We start from the raw sequence: 21,674 nt of genomic DNA, 5'->3' as shown, positions 1-21,674 counted from the left end.
TAACAAAATTTAGCTATGTTTATACCTAATTTTCTTATCTATACTAACGTTATAAAGAGGTAAGACTTGTATTTGTTGTATGTATTGAAATAACTCAAAAACTACTGGCTCAAATTCAATAATTCTTACGCCATTAAATAGCTATCATTATCAGTGAGAAATATAGGCTTTTTTTTAATTTCACGTGGAAAAAGTCGCAAGCAATAACTAGTTAAAAAATAATATAACTTCATATCAAAAGTAACATGTACAATTTATGCCATCTTGTTTGAACATATTTTCACTTGATAAAAAATTCAATAGTCAATAGTAGCAAGTTATAGAACTTCGTAAAGTTATATCTGAATGTGGCTAACCCAATTGGAGGTGAGTGTGGAAGTGGAATCCTATTGCTATGTTATTGAGATCCTGCCGATGCGAGGGAATATTGAATATTGCTCGGGTTTGCGTTATTAAAAATATAACCGGTTTCCTATTCTATTTGAGGTTAGAGGTAAGCTTATTTTATTAGTTATATGAAAATGTACCTCTATTTTTATACCATATTCCGATATATTGACATATTTTAATATTGAAGCCTTTTTTTTAGAAAACGCGCAATAAATAGTTATAAGAACTCAATACCGCGATCTATAGAGATTGTGTTGTGACAGCGCCATCTATTGTTTAGTTAAGCATAACGGAAATTGTGAACATGCGATATTTACCAGTACAATGAATAAGTTAGAATTTTAAATAAAAAAAAATATCACGGTTCACTACAAATTCATGAACAAACAATCCTGTGTAATATAAACTGCAGGAACGTGAACTTTACATTTCGCACTGGCCATTTTGAATCGCAATTAAAAAGCAATCAACGCCAACCGGACGTCTGAATACGAACGTCACGTACAAAATGTGAAATTTCAGTATTTCTGTGTAAAGTCAAAGCGCGCTTTGTTCCAATTATTTTTAGGTTATTTTTATATAAATTTTACATAAAACATTAAAAAGATGTCGTCGGTTAAGACCTCGGAATTCGCGGCCGATAATTCATCGGAAGTTAATATAGCATTGATGATGCTACGAAAACCGACTGATTTGAAAAAAGTTATAGAATCAGTACCCAAGCCTGTTAGTGCAGTCCCCAAAAATGGTTTGCCGATGTGGTTCCGACTGGGGCTCGAGTCCAAACTACCCATGCCGAAAATGCCGCTCGGAAAAGTTGTGTTTTCGCGCGGGAAAATCGGTGAAGATGTAAGTACTTTTGTAAATTTAACATTCAGGCACATTTTTGAATAATATTATTTTGGAATATAAATACAATATTTCTCATTATATTTTACTACTAGCTGTTACTCGCGACTTCGACCGGGTAAAATTAAAAAGTAGCTTTTTAACGGCGATTAAATTTTTGATATCCTGTAGTTTTTAAGTTATTTCAATACATACAAAAATCCAAAATGCAAATCAGTAGTACAGAGTACAGATAAAAAATGTAAATTGATGTATTTTATTTGACAACTGCAATGTTAAATATAACTTCTAATTCCAGGAGTTTTTACCCCTAGAAAGTGAAAAAAAAAATGTATAATATCATTGCAATTTATTATTCAGCCCTCGTTAAGCGTCCTTTAATTTAAATTAGTAGTTTACCTCTCTTAGTTACAGGAGATGAATTTTAAATACAAATTATTCAAGGATTACTTGACCGATTATATCATGGTACTGAAAACTATAATTTTAAACCTTATGTACATCTTGTATACCATATAACTAAAAAATGTACACTGTAATTTTTAACTTACTAAATTTATCTTAACTATATACATTGGTTTTTGCTTTTCTTCGACAAAGTAATCTTATCAATTTAAGGGTTATTTATTCCTATAAAAACCAATAACGCCTTTATTGTTTAAAAGTTTAAATTCTCAAAACATTTTTTAAAGAACTTTGATCAAAAATACATTTTAAATTAATAATATCGAACACATAGAATATATCATTACAGCTATAGTTCTACCTTATCCTATCTTAGAATGAAGAGTTCCATAATAGCATCAGGTCTTCAAAAGACACGCTGGACACAATAGTAAATCCATCTGCAGTATTGAAAGTTCAAAGCGATGTTTCTATCAAAGAACATGTGCTCAAATAAAATATAATATTTTACTCTGCGTAAACAATACTTCTATTGCCAATAAAATGGAGATACATACATTTTAAAATCTTAATTCTCGTATCTAATACACTTTTAAGTTATGTAAGGCAATGAAGGCCTTTAGTTATTTCATTGCTACTAAATAAGATGCATTCCGATACTTAAATAGCTTTATATAGTTAAGATTAAAATGAAAGTGCTGAATCCAATTATACCTCAAATTATTTTTGAAAAAAAAATACAAGGTAGTAAATTTCACGAAGTTAATATATGATGTATGCAAATTAAGATATTAAAGAGCGTAGACGTGTTAACAAGACGCGACTCTAAGTTATCTCATAAATTAACCTAAACTCTTCCCCAACATTAAGTTTACACCGTTAAGTAGAGTACTCAAAAGGTACGTTAAAAAGTAGAATATTAAAAAACCACAATTGAATAAAAGGCGTTCCTGTCTTATACATCCAGGCAATATGTTCGGTGTCTGCATTTTTATGGCAGACTATACATGCTTTAATTTATAAAAATCTTATCATTGTTTTCAATAGTAGGTCAACGGTAAAGCAGTTAATCCCTCAATAGCACACAGCTAAGCAAGCAAACAAACACTTATAGATAAGAGTTCTACTCCAGATGACTTCATACTATTATACATAGATGACTACGAGATATGTATTGTCTAATCATCGTAATCAAAATAAAAATGTGCATTGTATTAAATGTATTTAATGTTCCTCGTACAGTTTTAAACTATATCAAAAATTTGAGAAATATATGCAAAAATAACTGTATAAATTTATCTAACATTTCCACAATACATCAAATTTACAACTAAACCACACATTTATTTTCCTTTACCGCGCAACGTAGATAAACGGGAATATAATATTTAAATATTCGCAGACAAATTCACGCCACATTTCAACCGAATCTCGGCCGTGAGGGTGTTTGAAATCCTTTTTAAGAAGACCAAGCTTTCATTATGCTAATGCGTCGTATTCAAGCGTTGAATGGGGCGGTACGGAGGCTTTCGCGCGATAAATCCATAGTCCCGCTCCCGCATCGCTTCAACCCTAGCACACGTGCTATCCAGTTAAATTGTTTGGGGTCAGTAAAGCCCCAACGCTTGTTTGCGTCGCTGGTCTAAAGGTTAAAGCTTTCTGTTGTGGTTCACATTGAATGGTATGAGAACAATCTAAAAGATTCCAGTTTTTTTTTCATTTGCGCCCGCTTTAGTTCAGACTAGACTCAAACAAAACAGCAAGGGTTTATTGTGTCTATACTCATGCTTTCATGCGAATCGTTTTGTCCAATGGCGATGTGTCTTTTGAATAGAATGTCAATTTATTTACAACCACTGAGATGACATCCTTCCTACTCTCCTGAGTAGACGTAGAATAACGCATAAAATGTATGTACATACTTTAAACTGTCACTTTTAAAGGAAATTTAAAGGCAATTTTTACTAGCATAGGCATCGGGGAACTCCAACCGAATTTTAAAGCAGTACTTTAAAGTCTCGGTTAAATTTACGACTTAAACGATTTCAATTTACTTCAGCGTTATATTCATCAGGAAGCGTCTCGATTCGCAATTTGCCCTTTATTTCAGTCGCTCAATAATAAGGTAGGCACTTTACTTTCGACGAATGAAAGTCATTTAATTTATCTCAAACAATCTATTTCTTGATAGGCGACGTCACATCTCATCAAAAATTCTATTACATTACGACTTGATGACTTTTCTTGCCGTTTGTTTGTTTTGTAAGTATCCTACGATTATTTCCTGATGCCTATAGTATACAGAAAAAAGATAGCAAAGCGATAACTATTCTATAAAGGTCCAAGTGAATGCGAAATTAAGTTTACTGGTTGCACTAATAAACGTGTATAAATCTGAACAGGTTCAAAAATTCAGTTAACATAGACATGAGCCTTTGAGCTGAAGCTCAACAAGTTAATATCAGCTTACGGCTCAATGTGATGTACTATAACTATGTCAGCCGACGAGCTGCAAGCTGACTGATGACTCACAGTTCGCAGCTTGAACGCAAATCATAACTAACTCTATGCAGGTAAAAATCGAATTGAGCTGCGTGCCGGTTCAGTGATCTGCTTCATAAATGTGAACCGTGAACTGATCTGTAGTTCATCAATTTCACTTCACTTACACATGACTAGAACTAATCTTTACATTCTACAAAATCAATCACCTACCTGGCTACTAAATATTCTCCATAAAACATCAAAAGGCACACTTTACCCTGAGGGTGTCATACCCTGAACGTCATTTTATTGACCTACTTTTTACATCTACAGCATCGAACTGACGGCCGGGTGCCACTTTGAAAGCATGTCAAGTTTAATGGTTATAAGAATTTGAAACGAGATTTTGATCGAAATCACTGCTTGTCTAAGGTAGAAGAAATATTGAATTACACAAATCTTTGCTAAAAGAAAGAAAAAATTCAAAGTTGTTTGTATCGATGTTCCAGTTTAGGTCTTCAAAATTTGTGACTTATATTTCTACTTTCAATCGTCTATTCAATATTAACATACTACCTTCCGCCCGCGACTCCGTCCGCGTGGTGTTAATAAAAACAAAAGAAAGTAGCCTATGTGGTCTTCCAGACTATCCTTTACATCTATACCAAATTTCATCTAGATCCGTTCAGCCGTTTAGGCTACAAACTCCAACAAACATCCATCCATCCATCTATCCATCCATCCAAACTTTCACATTTATAATATTAGTATAGTATGATTAACACCAAGTAAAAACAAAAATAGGTTTCTAGTTAATCCGAAATTATTATAATATGTAAATTATGGCGCCCAAATAAATAAAACAAAATACAAGTATGATTACATTTTGCTTTATAATCTTACTACATAAATAATTAACATTGATGGATAAGCAAAAAGGTTCGTTTTAATACATTTATGGAGCTTTTAGTGTTAATTAACGCAATTGTTTTAGCCGACAAGTTAATGGTGCGTTGTTTGGATGCTGTTTTTGAAGTTTAAATGAGGCAATTAACAGAATATTTGCTTTGACAATATTCCTTTGCGTTACAAGAAGCTAGATATCACCATTTGTAATCTTAATTATAAATTTTCGGATAGTAATTACTTCTACGAAACTTCCAGTATGGAAATTTGTATTTAGATCTGATTTCCATTAAAACTGCTACGGAGGTGCCAATAACCCATTGGTTAAGGATACAATTCTAGCGCTCGTGGGTTCGAATCCTGCCGCTCGACTATTGTCAGCGTCGCTTCAAGATTTTTTTTAGAATGGATACAATTTTTTCGGTGATATATAAATCTGCATATATTCAATTGTAACGGATTTTTCAAACCTTTCCTACTTTTATTTTATTAAATGTACAGATAAATAAAGTAAAGAAGGTATCTTAAAATTCCTAAGATAAATTCACAAAGTTGTTTTTTTTTGTAACTGGGTAGAAGATTGCCTTGAAGATTAGAAGAGGCATTTTCAAAGTTTTTATTCGGAAATTTTCTGTTTATGTGTGTCCTTCATTATGTCGTGTCATAATTATTAGAGAATTCGAGTACAGTTACGTCACGCACTCATAAATTAAGGAAATGCGCAAACTGATGACGTTTTTAATTAAAACTTCCGACCATGAGTGTATTCATGGGACGACGTGATAAAGTACCAGACGATGTTTTATCTCAATTTAATTTGTAAATTATGCTTTATTATGAAAGTTGTATATACTAAAGTGCCTTGTTAATAATAAACTGAATTTTTAATAAATTGAAATTTATAAGGAATTGATGAAGTAAAGACACTTGCTGTTTGTTCTATTTTGATAACAGTAATTCTGAAAAGTATAAACATTATTTTATTACAACGAGCATGTTTATAATATGATATCACGATGTTCTTAACCACGAAAAGCACCTTCAATGATATAATCGTCATTTTATTATATAGATATTCTATTAATATGATTGTGTTATTTATATAACGATATCTTTTTAGGTTATAATAGCATGCAGTGTACTTCTTTCTGACAGATACGTTTTAAAATATAAAAAAGCTCAACGGAGTAGGCCGAACTATATTTATGCTTCATATGAAAATTCGATTCTTTAAGAAGCGAGCATAGCATTTCCTCAAAGGCCGCCAAGGTATCTGTAGTTCGGGTATTGCGGATGGCCATGGACGTCTATGATCGCCTCTGTGTACCCGCCGTTCGTTTGCTCCCTACTCTTATAAAAAACGTCAATTTTCTTTCAGTTTTCTGTAGCTGTTATGTGGTAGAGTCTTATATTCAGCAGGGGAATAATACAAGCTGAAGATAAATGTTTTATAAATTAGTTTTCATAGAATGATAATACACCACTCTTTCGCTACAATTACTATATCAAAGTGATAATTCAACGTTAGTATAATCTGCCAAAGTTAATTATGTAAAGTATTAAAGCAGATTTTCAACGAACTCGTGCCTCGGTACATCGTTAACAGGTGTTTGCAAAACGTAATAACCAATTTTCTCTTGTCACTTACACCGCACACTCAAAGTTCCTTCGTTATAACCATGCCAAATATTGTGATGTGAATATTTCTCGATGAAAATCTTACATTTAAGTCTTAAATATGATGTAAAAATGACGTTTTTTTAATACGTATGTCCCCTTCTGCTAAAACAATAAAAAAGCAAAATTAACTACTACATTAAATGAGTGGTCTTGTAAATGAAATTAGTCAACTAAAACGATAGCCTAAATGCGGCCTTTGTCCTTTAATTCGTGTAATTGTTTTCATTGTAACGTTGATAATAGTTATATCGAACTAAGTACTGTTTTTGTAAGACTTTCTAAGTATATTGTCGATGTCTATTCTCTGTTCACGTTAAGAATAACAAGCTTAGCGCAGTGACAATGTTTACAACTTGTTGCTCCTTTCCGTGTTTGACGTCTCTGTCACTATTTTTAAGTCTGGATATTTGAAAATATCTACACCTAATTTTATGAAAACTGCTACGTTATTTAATTTAGTTCCTTGATTTTGTAGTTTTAATTTTTAATTTATACTGTACAATATTATTACCACATAACATTCAATCCTATCAAATTATCGGAATGTAATCTGGTATCAAATTAAATTCGCGTCACAACCGCGGTGTTTGTAATAATGCGTAATGAGATGACGTCACACGCCTCCCAACATTAACATGAGTTCAGATAGTTTTATATTTATTTAGCTAAACTTAGAAAACTCTAATGGTATTTTGATACCAACAACAATCCTACAACTTTTTTTTAGAATTTTATTACATTGATAATTGAAACAAGTTTACACCAAATTTAGAATTTACGTATGGCAATTAATATCTATGGCTCTCGAAACATCTGCGGTAGCTCTTACACTTAAATTATATTCTAGGTCCGTCGCCTCGGGTTGGGTAGTGACGCGCCTCACCCGACCTTCGACCTTTCGGATCCCAACTGCTACACTGTGTCCTACGATTACGTGCCGATGCACGATCCGCACCTGGCGCACCATTTTGCACAGAAGCCAGCAAGGAATAGAATGAAACAGCTCGGCTTCTGCACAAAAGACGGCCGCGCGGTTTGCTCGCTTAAAGAATTCAATCAGTACAGAAAGTATCTCTACAACCGCTTCATGGATAGAATACATATGGAAATGAAGAAGCTGGTAAGCACGACTCTCATGCAATCAGTGGTCATTTAAATTTACTTCGTGTCTTTTGACAATATACTAGTGATTGACAATGTCTTTACCATCGTGAGGAAGAAAGAGATTCTAATGATTTACAACTCGTTGCAAAATGTGACAGAAATTAGAAAAAATGTTATTGGTGAGTTGCTAGGTTATACCTTATAGTAATCTAAATAATACTGTGTTAATTAAAATCAACTATGGTTCTGTGAATTAATAGTAGCGGCACATCGTTATTTGTAATAGAGTAAGTTAGTTTTCGAATATATCAGGATGAACGAGCTCGCGATGATCTAACGCTGAAGCGTGTTGAGGCTGACGTGGCGCGGCGGCAGCAAGCCTTCACTAAGGCGGAGCGCGCACGGGAACATCTCGAACGCATCGCGCAGGAGCACGCTGACGAGTGGGCGGAGAAGAGAAGGCTGTAAGTAAAACATCATTAAATGTCTACCTTACTGCGGCACGCAGTCATTGGACGGTTACTAAGGGCCCTTTGTTGACTGAATTCTTAAAATTACTAACTACGACAATCTAAACAAGAACTTGATCAGAAAGAAAAAAATCCTAGAAAAACACATACACTAGGTTACAATTTAATTAATATCTCTCAAACATAAAATAGATTTTCTATTGTACTTGTAACAAAACTAGAATCGCATTGCATGCATGCGGATTTAATTAGTGCTAACTGAATGCAAATTCTCAACCGTGTAGCTCTTTTGAGTTGCGCGTCGACGTAAATTTATTAGTTGCTGAAGTATGGGACTGGCGGCGCTTAAACGAATTTCCAGCCATACTTAGGGGCCTCTACAAACTACGTGAGCGGTCTGCCTGTGATTAATGACTACGCTTTATTTCTATTTACTTCACGCAATTTTCAGTTTTTGTTACCCAAATGTCGAGGAGCTATTATAATTTCATCACATCTTGACATTATTTTATACTACTAATTACTAAAACAAGAGAATTTTTTTTATAACATAAGGTGGCAAACGAGCAAGCGGCCACCTGAATCCGCCAAAATGGCGAAGCGACTGCTGCCCATAGACATCCGCAATTTCAGATGCGTTACCTACCCTTATACGACGGAGGAGGAGACGCACATAAAGAGGATATTTCCCCTTCCTATGCATCTCCTCCACCGTCAAATCCACTTCCCCTTCGCATCCACTCCTTATAAGAAAAGGTAATATTGGTTATATAATTTTAGATTATCCTTTCAACATCCAAATTCGTAACAACTTTTGTCCTTCATTTGTGCAAACTCCAAATGAAAGTTTACTAATTATTGAAGAGTTTGTCACGTAGCTCTCAACAACACAAATTCAAATTGCTTGTTGACTTGACACAGAAACTACAAACCAAAACAGTTTGCAAACACTGGAAGTCTAAAGTTAACATCTGTATGTCAAAACTCTTTTACAAGTTCAGAAATTATTATTAAAACAGTAAAGTTTGGCTGTAGCAATTGTACAAGTTTGGCAACTTTTTTGACGTTGTTTAATTTTTTTTAAGTTTCAACAATGCACGTATTTTAAATGTATATTTCAACTTAAAATTTCTCTATTATGAGTCAACACAAATTTACCATTCAGTGAGCTCTTTAATACACTACAAAATTCAATTTAAAAAGCAAAATACTTTTTCATCTATCCTTTATATTTCCGCTCTATGCAATATTATCTAGTGCTTTTCAATTCAAACTGTTTGCAGCGATATTTGCATCCGAGCTCCCCGTGGCTGCTCCCGAGCACTTCGCCCCGTCTCTCGGATCCCACCCCTCGTTATCGTAAACTCGACAGACGCATTTGCATAACCCATTCGATGAGTACAAATACTAGATTTTAGCTTACACTTTGTTAACATGGTACATTTCTCTCTGAGGATAAATTAACTTAATTTAATTTCAAGGGAAAACCGTCGACAATGTACCCTGTGAATTAATGTAATGTACTTAGACATTAACGCCATATTCAAGTTGTCACTTTCCATATCACTTAATCATCTAATAATCAAGATATTTCTTTATCAAAATAAACCATGTTATTGTAATGTATTTATAACTAGGATGTGCCCGCGAATCCGTCCAAGACTAAAAATAAAGAAAAAAGTAAGTAACCAACGTGTTCTTCCAGACTATATTCAACATCTATACGAGATTTCATCCAGATATGTTCAGTCGTTTAGTCTACAAACTCTAACAAACATCCATCCATCCATCTAAATTTTACATTTATAATATTAGTAAGATTTTCTTAAAAAAAATGCTTTTCTCCACTTCACAACACGTTTGTGACTACTTTTATCTTAAACTTATTTTCCACTTTTCCAAAACATTTCTCAGCAAGGTTCACAATGACCTAGTTTGTCGAACATTGTGGAATGTAGTAAAGAACTTTCTGGAATGCAATAAACTTTGCACTATTCAAATGCATTCGACGTCACTTGAAATTCAAAATGTGTTTAAATGGACATGATTTAAATGTATTAAAGTGCGTGTTCTTCTAAACTCTAAAAGTAATTATAATAATTCAGTTTCGTTAGCCTGTATGAAATAGAGATCAACATATTCGACTCAACAAAATAAAACACTAAACGAAATTCAAAATGAATTTAAACTTTGTCCGTGAATTGACCATCTGCGCTCGTCGCTGTGCAAATTATTTAGTTCAATATTTGCATTCAGTCGCCGCTTCTGTTTGTCAACTGTTCGGCTTGTTTATCTCCTCAGTCAATTGCCTGTCGAGCTTTCAAACGGAACTACTGTTCAATTGTATCGACTATATTGCATTCAAAGGAGAAATTGTCGAAATAATTATTTATACACTAGCTTGCGCCCGCGACTCTGAAACTGAAAAAATAACTAAATAGCCTATGTGTTCTTATAGACTATCCTCTATATCTATACCAAATTTCATCGAAATCCGTTCAGCCGTTTAGGCTACAAACTCTAACAAACATCCGTCCATCCATCTAAACTATATTATAATATTAGTAAGAAGTAACATTGTGTAAAGATCTGGAAGTGTTGCCATCTCATTCTGTGATGAGATTTTACTTTAATTAATAATATGTCACAACAGCGCATAGCAACTATGACATCGAGACAGTAAACATTTCAGTCCCCGGCGAACGAACACTGCAAAGTTTGCGAGACGACGAGAAATTTAATTAAAATTATTATGCTATAGGATTTAATCCGTTAAAACCTACATAATAAATCTACTTTCCTTTTATACACATAGTCTTTACTAATATTATAAAGAGGAAAGATTTGTAATACAAAAAAAAAATAACTCAAAAACTACGGCGCCGATTTCAAATTTTTTTTTTACCATTAAAACCCTACGCGAGTAACATAGGCTATATTTTTTATTTTTCCGCTGACAAAGTCGCGAGCAACAGCTAGTAAACAATAACTACATATCGATTATATTTTCACTATTTCTAGTATGTTTGTATAGGATGAACGTTGCAACATTAAAGCTATTTAAATAGCTACACATTTTAAAGACATTATCATATTACGTTAACGTTTTAAGGACTTATCATGAATATCCGTGAGAATTTTCGTAACATCAAATATTGGTTATAGACCCTCTGTAATTTTTTAATTACTTGTGAAACAATTAGAATAAAAGGAGTTGTACAAAAAAAATAAAGAATGAAAAGAGAAACAAGAAACATATTGTTAATTTTTTAAAACACAATAAAAGAAGTGATTATAAATTGACGATGACGGATATTCATGTATTTATTATTGTTCGTGAAAATATTCGCATCAGTATTCTGTTCAGTTAAACCATATGTCAGTACTACGGTTGATAGCAGGAAAAAGCCTTGAAGATTCACTTTGACACAAACGCTCTCGGTTCAATTTCACTTTAGATAAGTTCGATGGCCCTCAGCCCCCGCGGTGCGAGCCGTCCTCTATGCATTTCAGATGACTTGCACAATGCAAATTTTTAACTTCTTGAACCTGTTCACTGTGGATTTTTGTTGTCAAAATCGATCAAAAATCATCCAATCTATTCTAACTGTAATAAAATCTATATAGTTTTATTTGTTCAAATAAAGTCTTTTCTTAAAATAATTTGACCATGATATTGTTACACTAACCTTGTTAAAAAATACTTAATTAGTACCAAAATTCATCGAGATTAATTTAACAGTTTAGGCTACAACTCTAACATATATCCATCCATCCAAACTTTCACATTTATAATACTAGTAAGATTATAATTATCAAGAACAGTAGATTATTATAATAAATACGTTTTTTTATTTTTTATTTCATAATGTAAAATTCTATCTAAACTCATCTAATTTAAAGCACATCAAGGTTGTTGAGTTACACAAAAGTACTTTTAGACACCAAGCAGCTATTTCTTAGTATTTTGGTGCATCTAATTTTGCAAAGGTAAACGTAACGGAAGCAGTTAACGCGGGCTTTACGTTAAACGCGCGGAGTGATTTACAATGGTACTTTATTTCTATTTACATCCACGCGAGCTTTCCTACCTTACTGAGCTAAACTGTGAACGTATTTTTCAATTTGTTGTACAGGATATTAACATCAAAGTCAATTGCAAAAACCTAGAGATAGATCTTATTTTCTTAAGCGTGTTTTAGTATATGTCACATGAGTAACCTAGGGTAAAATAGCAATTGATAGTGGTAGGACACTTAGGACCCTTATTTAGTCTTACAGTTCCGAAATTACAGGAGTTACAACGAAACATAGTGTGAAAGTTACGTGTGCAAATATGGGCATAAAATGACACGGATTTTACATTTTTGGTCTCCTGTAAAGTCGTTAACTGCCAAATTTTTGAGATGTCGAGTGGTGAGTTTGTAAAAAGGAATTGATGTCACGAATGCAAAACGTAAATCAAAAGAAGTTGAAACCAGCGCAGCCGTCTTAATTAAAAGTACGCACCCGAGCGCACCGAACGCCAACCGTCGACCGCTGCCTTAACGCCTGCTCGCGTGTTCAAACACACAGAATATTCAGCCAGACTTTCTGGAAAAAAAATCCTGTTCCTAATTATTAACGTTTCTTGCGATGTTTTGTTAATTTTTCTTTTAAAAACAAAATTGTCGTGTCAAGTATAAATACGACACAACATTTTCTAGCCTAATAAGAACTTTTTGTTCGGCTCTTATCTTCTAATTATAAAAAAGCTATCCATTTAATGTTAGTGGCAGTATATCTTTGTAAATTCCCTAATAAGATAAACGGAAACAAAAAAAGAAAAATCATCTAACAAAACATATTTTATTTTCAGAGCTAAAGAACAAGAAAAGAAGATCAAAAAAAGGATGAAGTATCTAGCTGAATTCAACGAGAAGCAACGTAAAGAGAGAGCGGCGCGTGCGCACGAGAAACAGAACAGAATCAAACAGAGGGTGCAGGCTGCAGCAGAACTGGAGCTGAGGAGAAAGATCACTATGGTGCGGCAGTGGCGGACCAACGAGAGGCAAAGGTTGTTCAGGCTTAAGCAGGAGCGAGAAGCTAAAACGAAGCGGTTAGAAGACGAGGTAATTATCTACAATTAGAATCATAGCGTCCTAATGACCTACGGACTTTAGAACGCTGGTTTTTCACAAGTCTCTACTAGTCTCTTCGATTCTTTTTTTTAATCATCCTACGACTTACTCACTTACTCCAGATATCTCTATGTAGGTGAATATTGTACATAATTTAGTAATAGCTAAAAAAAATAGTTTCTTTGCTATTTAATAAGAATATGATAAACGATAACAAGAATGTGATTTAATTTTTAGGCAAATAGAAAATGGGCGGATCGAATTAACGCGCAAAATTCTAAAATTCAAGAAGAATCCTTACTTCTTAAAATCTACACCGAAGATATGAAAGCTGGAGCCATGAGGAGAGCCAAGTAAGTTAATGATTAAAATTTACGCGTTAACAAAACTGCTGCTTGTAGTGTTTAAACTTTAGTTATAAAAAAATTAAAGGCGATTGAAATTTATAGTAGACTTGATATCGTAAAAAAATTGTGTATCTAAATAATAGATAACTCAAATAGCTTGAGGTGTTACAAATATTTCCGTCAATTGAACACTAAAACCACGAAACGGAATACCACCGTTCAAGTGCACAGAGTATACAATGATATATTTTATTACGCGGTTTAAAGTCTATATCTGCAGTATTATATGAATCTTTAATCCTTGATCTTCAAGTCTAGATTTAGATTATCTGCTAGTAATATTGCGCATTCACATTTTTTACACTCTAAATGTATTTCTTACTTCAAAATCCTAAGTACTAAACAATCTTTATCATTTTGTGGACGAAGCTAAAAAAAGCTGGCTCGGATTCAAACCATCCTTACTTGCTGTCCCCATTAAAATTTATTATAGACCAGACTGACTTAATGTTCCGAGATATCCAACTCTAAAGACACAGGAGTAAAAATGCTAATTTTTGTTTTGTTTCTCCTATCAAAAGATGGTTTTAAATGTTTTATTTTATCAGTTACGTCATCATTAAATTAAATAACAGAGTTAAATAAAATATTCATGAGTTAAATAAATTTGAATACGCAGATACACGTAAATTACACTAATCGATTTAATCAATTTTGACAATTCATTACAAAACAAAATTGACTTTTCTACTGACAGTAATACTTGCATTCGTTGAAGTTAGTTTGAGAGTAGCCCCAGTGGTTGAGAAATTAAGGAGTAAAAGGTTAGTATGGTATGGTCATGTTATGAGGTGATGAATCGCATGTAACAAGAAGGACGTTAGTTATGAATGTGGAGGTACACTGGTAGAGGTAGACCTAGAAAGGGATGGATTGCGTAAAATATGACATTATGATGAGTGATGACGAATGATAGAGTTATGTGGAGGACGAAAACTCGGTGCGCCGACCTTATGGGAGTATAATAAGGTAGAGGAAATAATGAATACTTGCATCGTAGGAAAGCGGAAGTTTACGCATACAACACCGACTTAGAGCTGCAGCGTATCAGATTAGCAAACTGGAAGTTACTGCATGGCGGAGACGTGAAGGCAGCCAAACTTGTTAAGAAGATGGGCGTTGAGTTTGAAAAGGTAACTTCTTTGTTATAACAATCAAATATACGTTTAATACAAGGCACTAAGCGATCCTTGGCTTGTCCAATAATTAAAGTAACCGTAAAATATCCATCAGTAAACGATATTATACAAACAATTGAACTCCATTTTAATGCTTATTATGAAATTCATCATAATCACCAGCTCACTATTCTTTCCGCTAAGGGGGTACGAAGCCTATCCTAAGTAAGGGGTGACTAGGCCTTAGTCAACCACACTGGTCCACTGCGGGACTTCACACATATCTTTGAATGTCTTTGCCGATTTGTGCATGTGTATTAAATTGATGCATATATAAATGCCATCCTTGTCTGAAATAAATTGAATTAAAATAGATGGAAAAAATGGGAAGCATCAAGTAGATGCTACAAACTTTAATTAACTTACATTGTTTACAGTCAAAGCGCGGAGCTAAAGGCATGAGTCCAGAGTTAGCACAATCGCTAGCGATAGAAGCGATGACAAGCGCGGTGTCGACGCAGGGAGACCCGCTCGTGACTTTAGGACAAGCTCGTACTATGATGGATGTCGCCACTGTCCTACCATCGCCACCATTGAAGCTACTGGAAGAAGTAAGCTTAAGAGATACATTGTTGTCTCTACTTTTTTAAATGAGGGTGATAACTATATCTTAATCGCAATTTCAGGTGATAGAGTCAGTTGTGATGGAGTTTACAAGACAGCGCGTACATGTGATGCTGCGAGGAGTGGAGAATTTGGTGCACACGAAAGCGGCCAACATATTCTTCTCAAACATTCGTCCGTCTGGGAAGAAACAATTGTACGTTTACCATTGATTAATTAAATATATCAAAATCATCACTTCGCAAGCACACACTCACGAGCAGTAATGACTTACATATTCAGCAAACCCAAACAATAATGTAAAAACTCAAATTTAATACATAGTTATCACTCCTAATAACAATAACACCGATTTCACTATGTAAATGTCCTGCTCTCCTTGAGCACAGCGTGCCGAAGAAGCCTCGCTGGGCAGTGCAAGTCGCAGCTCAGATGGCAACTGTCCAGTCAGCCGGCCATCGCCACACCTCCCTGGACTTTGGCAACGTGGAAACCATTTCCAATGATTTCGAGGCAGAAGTAGAGATGAAGAGTATTAAAGATCGACCACCAACGCCTGTCGTATGTTTATCTTACTACTAACTAATATTATAAATGCCAAAGTTTGGATGGAAAGATAATGGATCTTTGTTATAATGTGTAGCCTAAACGGCTAAACGGATCTCGATGAAATTTAGCACAGATGTAGAGCATAGTCTAGAAGAACACAGGCTACTTTCTTTTCTTTTTACTTTAATTCCACGCGAACGGAGTCGCGAGCGAAAGCTAGTTTATTAATTTTTAACTTAATTGTGTGCAACTTCTCCTATTTGTGTCATTTCTAGCCATCAAAAACGAAATTAGCAGAAGTGACATTCTTAGATAGATTAGAAGATCTACCGAATCCGGTCTCTGTGCCAAGCTTCTTACCTGAAAGAAGAAAGATTCTTGAGGTCAGTAGAATATCAAACAGACAGAAACGATACTAAACGTAGATTATAATTCCATTTATGTTTCGTCTTATTCCAGATGATCAACATTGGAGCCAAGTTATTGACTCGGTCTGTTAGTCAGAAAGTTACTAAAGGCATGGACGTTACACTCGGCAAGGTTACACTGCCTCGACTAAGACAAGCCAGTTTGTATCATTTTATATTATTTTTAACAAGTAACACAACTAGGATAGAAAACTACTGTGTTTGAATTGTTAAGGAAGATGATAGTTCAAGTCTTGATTTTCGTATGTTCCATAGAAGCTACAATAACTGCAAGAAGTTAGTATAGAAGAATAAAAATATAGAAAACAGTAGAAGTAAGTAAGAAGTAGCGGAGTAGGCAAGTCTTGAGTATAATTCACGTCGCGAACAAAGGTGCAAAGTATATTAGAGAGTGATCTCAACAACGTCTGTCACGTCCATTGTTTTGGTCCTCGAGATCGAGAGAGAGAAGATCTCGAAATGTAAATCGACAACCTTTATTTTCTATTTACTAGTGGAATGGGGTGAGGCAGTGGAAGGGATGACGGAGGCTGTGGTGGACAACCGCGTGCACGTGGACGCTGTGGAGGTGCGCCACACCTCCGAGTACCTCGCAAGTCGCGTACTCAGAACATTAAATGCTGAGATGAAGGAGGAGAAGGTAACAATTTTCAAACTCAATACTATAGTCTATTTAATGCTATCATAGAAAGCAAAGAAACAAGTTACAGGATTCATCAAGATTTTGAACTATAAAGATGTCGGATTTGTATTTTAGAAGTGGTTGAAAAATGCGAGGTTAAAATGAAAAATATAGATTCCTTCGACACTTCATTCATATTAAATCAATCGCAAGAATAATTATCTTTGCACTGCAGTTTTTTCATGATTAATTAGTTCAGTGGTTGTATTTTTTTATTTATTCATTTATTTATTTATTTAACTATTGTAATTTAGAATTATATGTTTGTTTAATCTCTTTTTGCAGAAGAAGATCAGTACACAGTCTGAAGGTGACTTCTACGTTCCAGAGAAAGTGAAGCAAAATTGATAGTATATTCATCGGTCAAAGTCTTTGGAAGTCCTAGAACTTTATTATAGGTAATTTAAGTTTTATGACGATGTTATTCGACTAAATTGAAAAATCAAATTTTAGATTAAAAACGAGATCTTAGATTTAACTTTATGATTTATGTTTCAAGTTTGATATTTTTTACTTTACATCTTCGTTATGTTTTCATGAAATAAAAAATCACAGGAAATTTAACGGATGTTTTCTATGTGATTTAAAACAAAGCTCCAAAATACTTTGTTAATTATAATTTAGTCAAAAGTTAATTTTGATGGCTAACATTTTTATTTCTGATGTTGATTAATTTAAAGCTTGTTTTGAGATTGTTTTTTAATGATAATTTTTACGAACTTTTGATTTTATAAAATTTTACGTCTTCATTTGTTGGTTTAAAATAAATGTTTTGATAAATTACATGGTTTATTTTTTCATACGTTACCTTTTGTGGTTTCGTGTTTGCGACAGGTTGGGTGACGAGTAAATTAGGTTATAAATTAATATTTTACTACATTACACATTTCAGTTTAATAAGAACAGATATAATTATCTGTGGACGAAAAAAACATTACAAATTGATAGACTATATTTGGTTTTATATGGATTGATCGAGAAAATTTTATATTGGTGATCGAAGGAGTTTACGGGACACTTAACTCCCTTTTCTTCAATATGCCCTTTTTTCACATTATGGCCATTATTTTTTGAGTGGTTCTACGTGATTAATGTCCGTTATACCCTTCTTATAAGGGCGAGTGTATTGATTTTTTTTAATTGAATTTAACGCGCGTTAAATAAAGACATTACATTGCAAACATTATAAATTTTGTATAATGTATTAAAAGAGAAATTAAATTCATAAAATAATAGTTACCTTATAAACTCTACCTCTTTAGATTCGTATCGAAACTATTTAATTAAAATACATTTACGATTAAAAAAAAATTTCCTCAACCGAAAAATTTTTCACGACATCTGTCATTATTTTTCAAATATGGAAAGGTGAAAAATGTTCTGAACGTCGCAAAGTTATTTCCACAAACCCAACCCATAAAATAACCCAACAAACACCTAATATCCGGTATGCAGTTGCTACACGAACAGAAACCATTAATAAATAACATCGGAAACATGAGCGTCAACCTGTCCACGAGGAACCTCTCTACCCACAATATAGAGATAAAAGAGAAGCGGTCTTCGGACTCGTCTCTACGACTGATGAACCCGGTGGCCAGTGGTGACAATGTGGCCACCGAGCTGACCACACCGAAACTGAAGGAAGAGATGCCGCTACTGGTACCATGTTGCGAGGGCAAAGAGTTACAGGTCAGTACTTGGGTATAATAGTACACAGTACAAAAATGTAAAGTACATATTAAAAGTAGTTAAAAAAAAGATCCCCCTAGACTGTACTATATACTTTTACATTCGCCATGTCATGGCGTATACCAAAATGTATCAGTGATACATCTTAATTAGTTTTTTTTATATTTTTCTTAAAATAGCAACTTATAACAAAGAAACTGGGTGTTTTAAACAAAATTAATCTAAATCTATTCCTAAGAATGTAACATTAAAACAACTTTTTGTTACAAAGAAATGTTTTGTTGTCGATAAAAGACACCCGCATCTCTCGCCTCATCAATCAGACAATACTCCAAATTCTTTCCACTCGATTTATTCTGTCACACACTTGAACACAGTCTAATCAATCTTTTTATGTCGGAAACGATGAATTATGTATGGACTTTGAAATACAAAGGATAAAATGGTCCAAATGTAACAAATTGTGCTATGTTGAGTCCTTTACTCTATGTAATTTTTAATTTTAAGATCAATCAAGATTTGGTGCGAAGCGGGCTGTCCGCGATCTCTATGAAACATGAAAGCGTAATGCAATGTTTGAGCATTTCCCAAGCATCGGAGAGATCACAATTATTTCCTGGACTTGTTAAGGTAACGAAGCATGATAAATTAACGAATAACTAGGTGAATCTAGGCGAATTCGCAGCTAGTTTGCCGCTTGCACTATAACAAACTCAATCTAAAGACTATTGCTTCTTTATTCTGAGGTTTTTATCATTTAGTTGACCATCAGTGTTTAGAATTATTTTTCTTTCTCCCTTTCCCGTGATTGCTACAGTAAGTTTTCACTGCCGTGATATTTAAACAAAACGGTAATATTGCCATCTCTTGGCATGGCATGACTGTAACTCGGATGTAAAATCCACAGATAAACCACACCGACGGTTAACGCCATCTAGTGGCGATGTCAAAATTACAAATCGAGATTTAGTTCTGTCTGTCCACAGCATCGTAATTCGTTCCGTTCCCTACATCGTCCGGACTTGAAAAGGGTGCCGTACTTACGCCGTCTGAGCCCCGACGAGCTGGAAATGCTGTTCCGCGGCTACGCTGACCTACCCTCACGTGATACTCTTGCAAAAGGTATATTTACATTTGTATAAGGTTTTTAAAAAAACGATATCATTCTTTAAATATTTGTTTATGTATATTTTACGATATTTTTGATTTTTAAGAATACGACGAAACTTCGAAAACAACGTCCACTCGAGGTCAGGATTTGAGGACTATTGACTTATCCAAAAAGACTATTCAGGAACGCAGTAAGACCATTTTTTTAACTTCATACTAACGGATTACTGAGACTTTATTTATTTTTTAGTCGTAATATTTATATGATCCTGAAATCCAAGTTGTAGCCAGATTACAAAATTTCATTTGGCGAGAATACATCTCACCACATCGTTTCTTTATTTATTTTTTCTTATAGGCGATAATACACTTAATTCTAAATCCGAGGCTCGGCCCGCAAAGGAAGAGATTCCTGTCGGTATGCGTCTGCACGGCACTCGCGCGCGGCTCTACACCTCAGTACTGGCTGGCACTAAAGCTGGGGACCAACTTAAGTAATAGTATTTTTATATCATTGAATATTGTGCTATTGTGAACTTCGTCAGTTTATAAACAGACTAAATCATACTAATAAAACTATTATAAATGCGAAAGTAGATGGATGGATGTTTGTTAGTTTGTAGCTTAAACGGCTGAACGGATTTCGATGAAATTTGGTATAGATGTAGATGATAGCTTGGAACAACACATAAACTTAACATTTTTTTTTAAATTCCATGCGGAGGGAGTCGCTTGTGAATCTGGTCTGTTTATGTTCGTAAGATACGGGTTTCTTACCACGATTGGGATGTTTTTACATTATATTTGTAAAAACCACGACAGTTTAAAGTTACCTATATAGACTAAATCTGTTCGTTAAAATGGTATCTCTCAGGTTGGACATGATATAATTTATTTTATTCTTTATCAAATAAAATATAGTTTTACCAATTTATGTGGCACATTCAAGATTATAATCTGATTAAAAACTAACAAACTTCAAAATATCAAGAATTTAAACCATATGGTAATTGTTCCAGCAATGCATCAACTCTAGAAGATTACGACACCGTGGTGCCCGAAATAGTACTTCCAGAAGATGAGGTTCAGCTCAACGAGGAGTTGCAGATAATATTGCCGCCGCGCTCCGACGACGGCGCGGAGTCTGTTATCACAACTGCCACTGATAAAACACTGTGCTAGACATCATTCTTAATACAATACTGATAAGACTACCCAAACCTTCCTTCCGGACACCTCTAACTGAAATTCAATAATAAGATTTACTTTTTGTATCCAAAATAAAAGTTTTATTGATGTTTGTAAACAATAGTTTTATTTTCCCCCTTGAGAGAGACTGCCTTTTTCTCTCGCTCTCCCCAGCTTTAATAGACGTAAAAACATTTTTATCTCTAAGTTAAAATTTGTAGTGGATTTAAAACTTGCTACAATTATGTATTTTTCAAGCACAATTGTAGCGTCCGAAAAATACAGTTTTTTTAAACAACACTATTACACTATGTTCTAATAAGTTTTATTTTTTAAAAGAATCTCTTATGAAATTTGGCATCGATATTGAGAATAGCCTGGTCTGGAAGAATACATACACTTTTGTTTTTTAATTGCACGCGGACGGAGTCGCGAGCGAAAACTAGTCATCAAATTAATCTACATTCT

The 21,674-nt window shown here is 34.2% G+C and overlaps 2 protein-coding genes across 2 annotated transcripts; both read left to right on the top strand.

Annotated features, from left to right (window-relative positions):
• The first annotated feature begins 883 nt into the window (after positions 1-883).
• On the top strand, positions 884-17,787 carry LOC106099247. Its single transcript, XM_013277718.1, has 13 exons — positions 884-1,239; positions 7,562-7,834; positions 8,131-8,282; positions 13,147-13,399; positions 13,646-13,761; positions 14,816-14,948; positions 15,371-15,544; positions 15,620-15,753; positions 15,947-16,118; positions 16,382-16,489; positions 16,566-16,674; positions 17,029-17,174; positions 17,502-17,787. Exons 1-13 carry the CDS (start codon positions 997-999, stop codon positions 17,562-17,564), a joined length of 2,076 nt encoding a protein of 691 aa, XP_013133172.1. The 5' UTR covers positions 884-996; the 3' UTR covers positions 17,565-17,787.
• Positions 17,788-18,555: 768 nt separating this feature from the next.
• LOC106099230 lies at positions 18,556-21,324 on the top strand. Its single transcript, XM_013277696.1, has 6 exons — positions 18,556-18,908; positions 19,416-19,538; positions 19,895-20,030; positions 20,123-20,209; positions 20,377-20,512; positions 21,038-21,324. Exons 1-6 carry the CDS (start codon positions 18,666-18,668, stop codon positions 21,198-21,200), a joined length of 888 nt encoding a protein of 295 aa, XP_013133150.1. The 5' UTR covers positions 18,556-18,665; the 3' UTR covers positions 21,201-21,324.
• Positions 21,325-21,674: the final 350 nt, after the last annotated feature.

Source organism: Papilio polytes, unplaced genomic scaffold, assembly GCF_000836215.1.
Source record: "Papilio polytes unplaced genomic scaffold, Ppol_1.0 DF824135.1, whole genome shotgun sequence".
Classification (NCBI taxonomy): domain Eukaryota; kingdom Metazoa; phylum Arthropoda; class Insecta; order Lepidoptera; family Papilionidae; genus Papilio; species Papilio polytes.
This window is presented reverse-complemented; position numbering and strand designations above follow the sequence as displayed.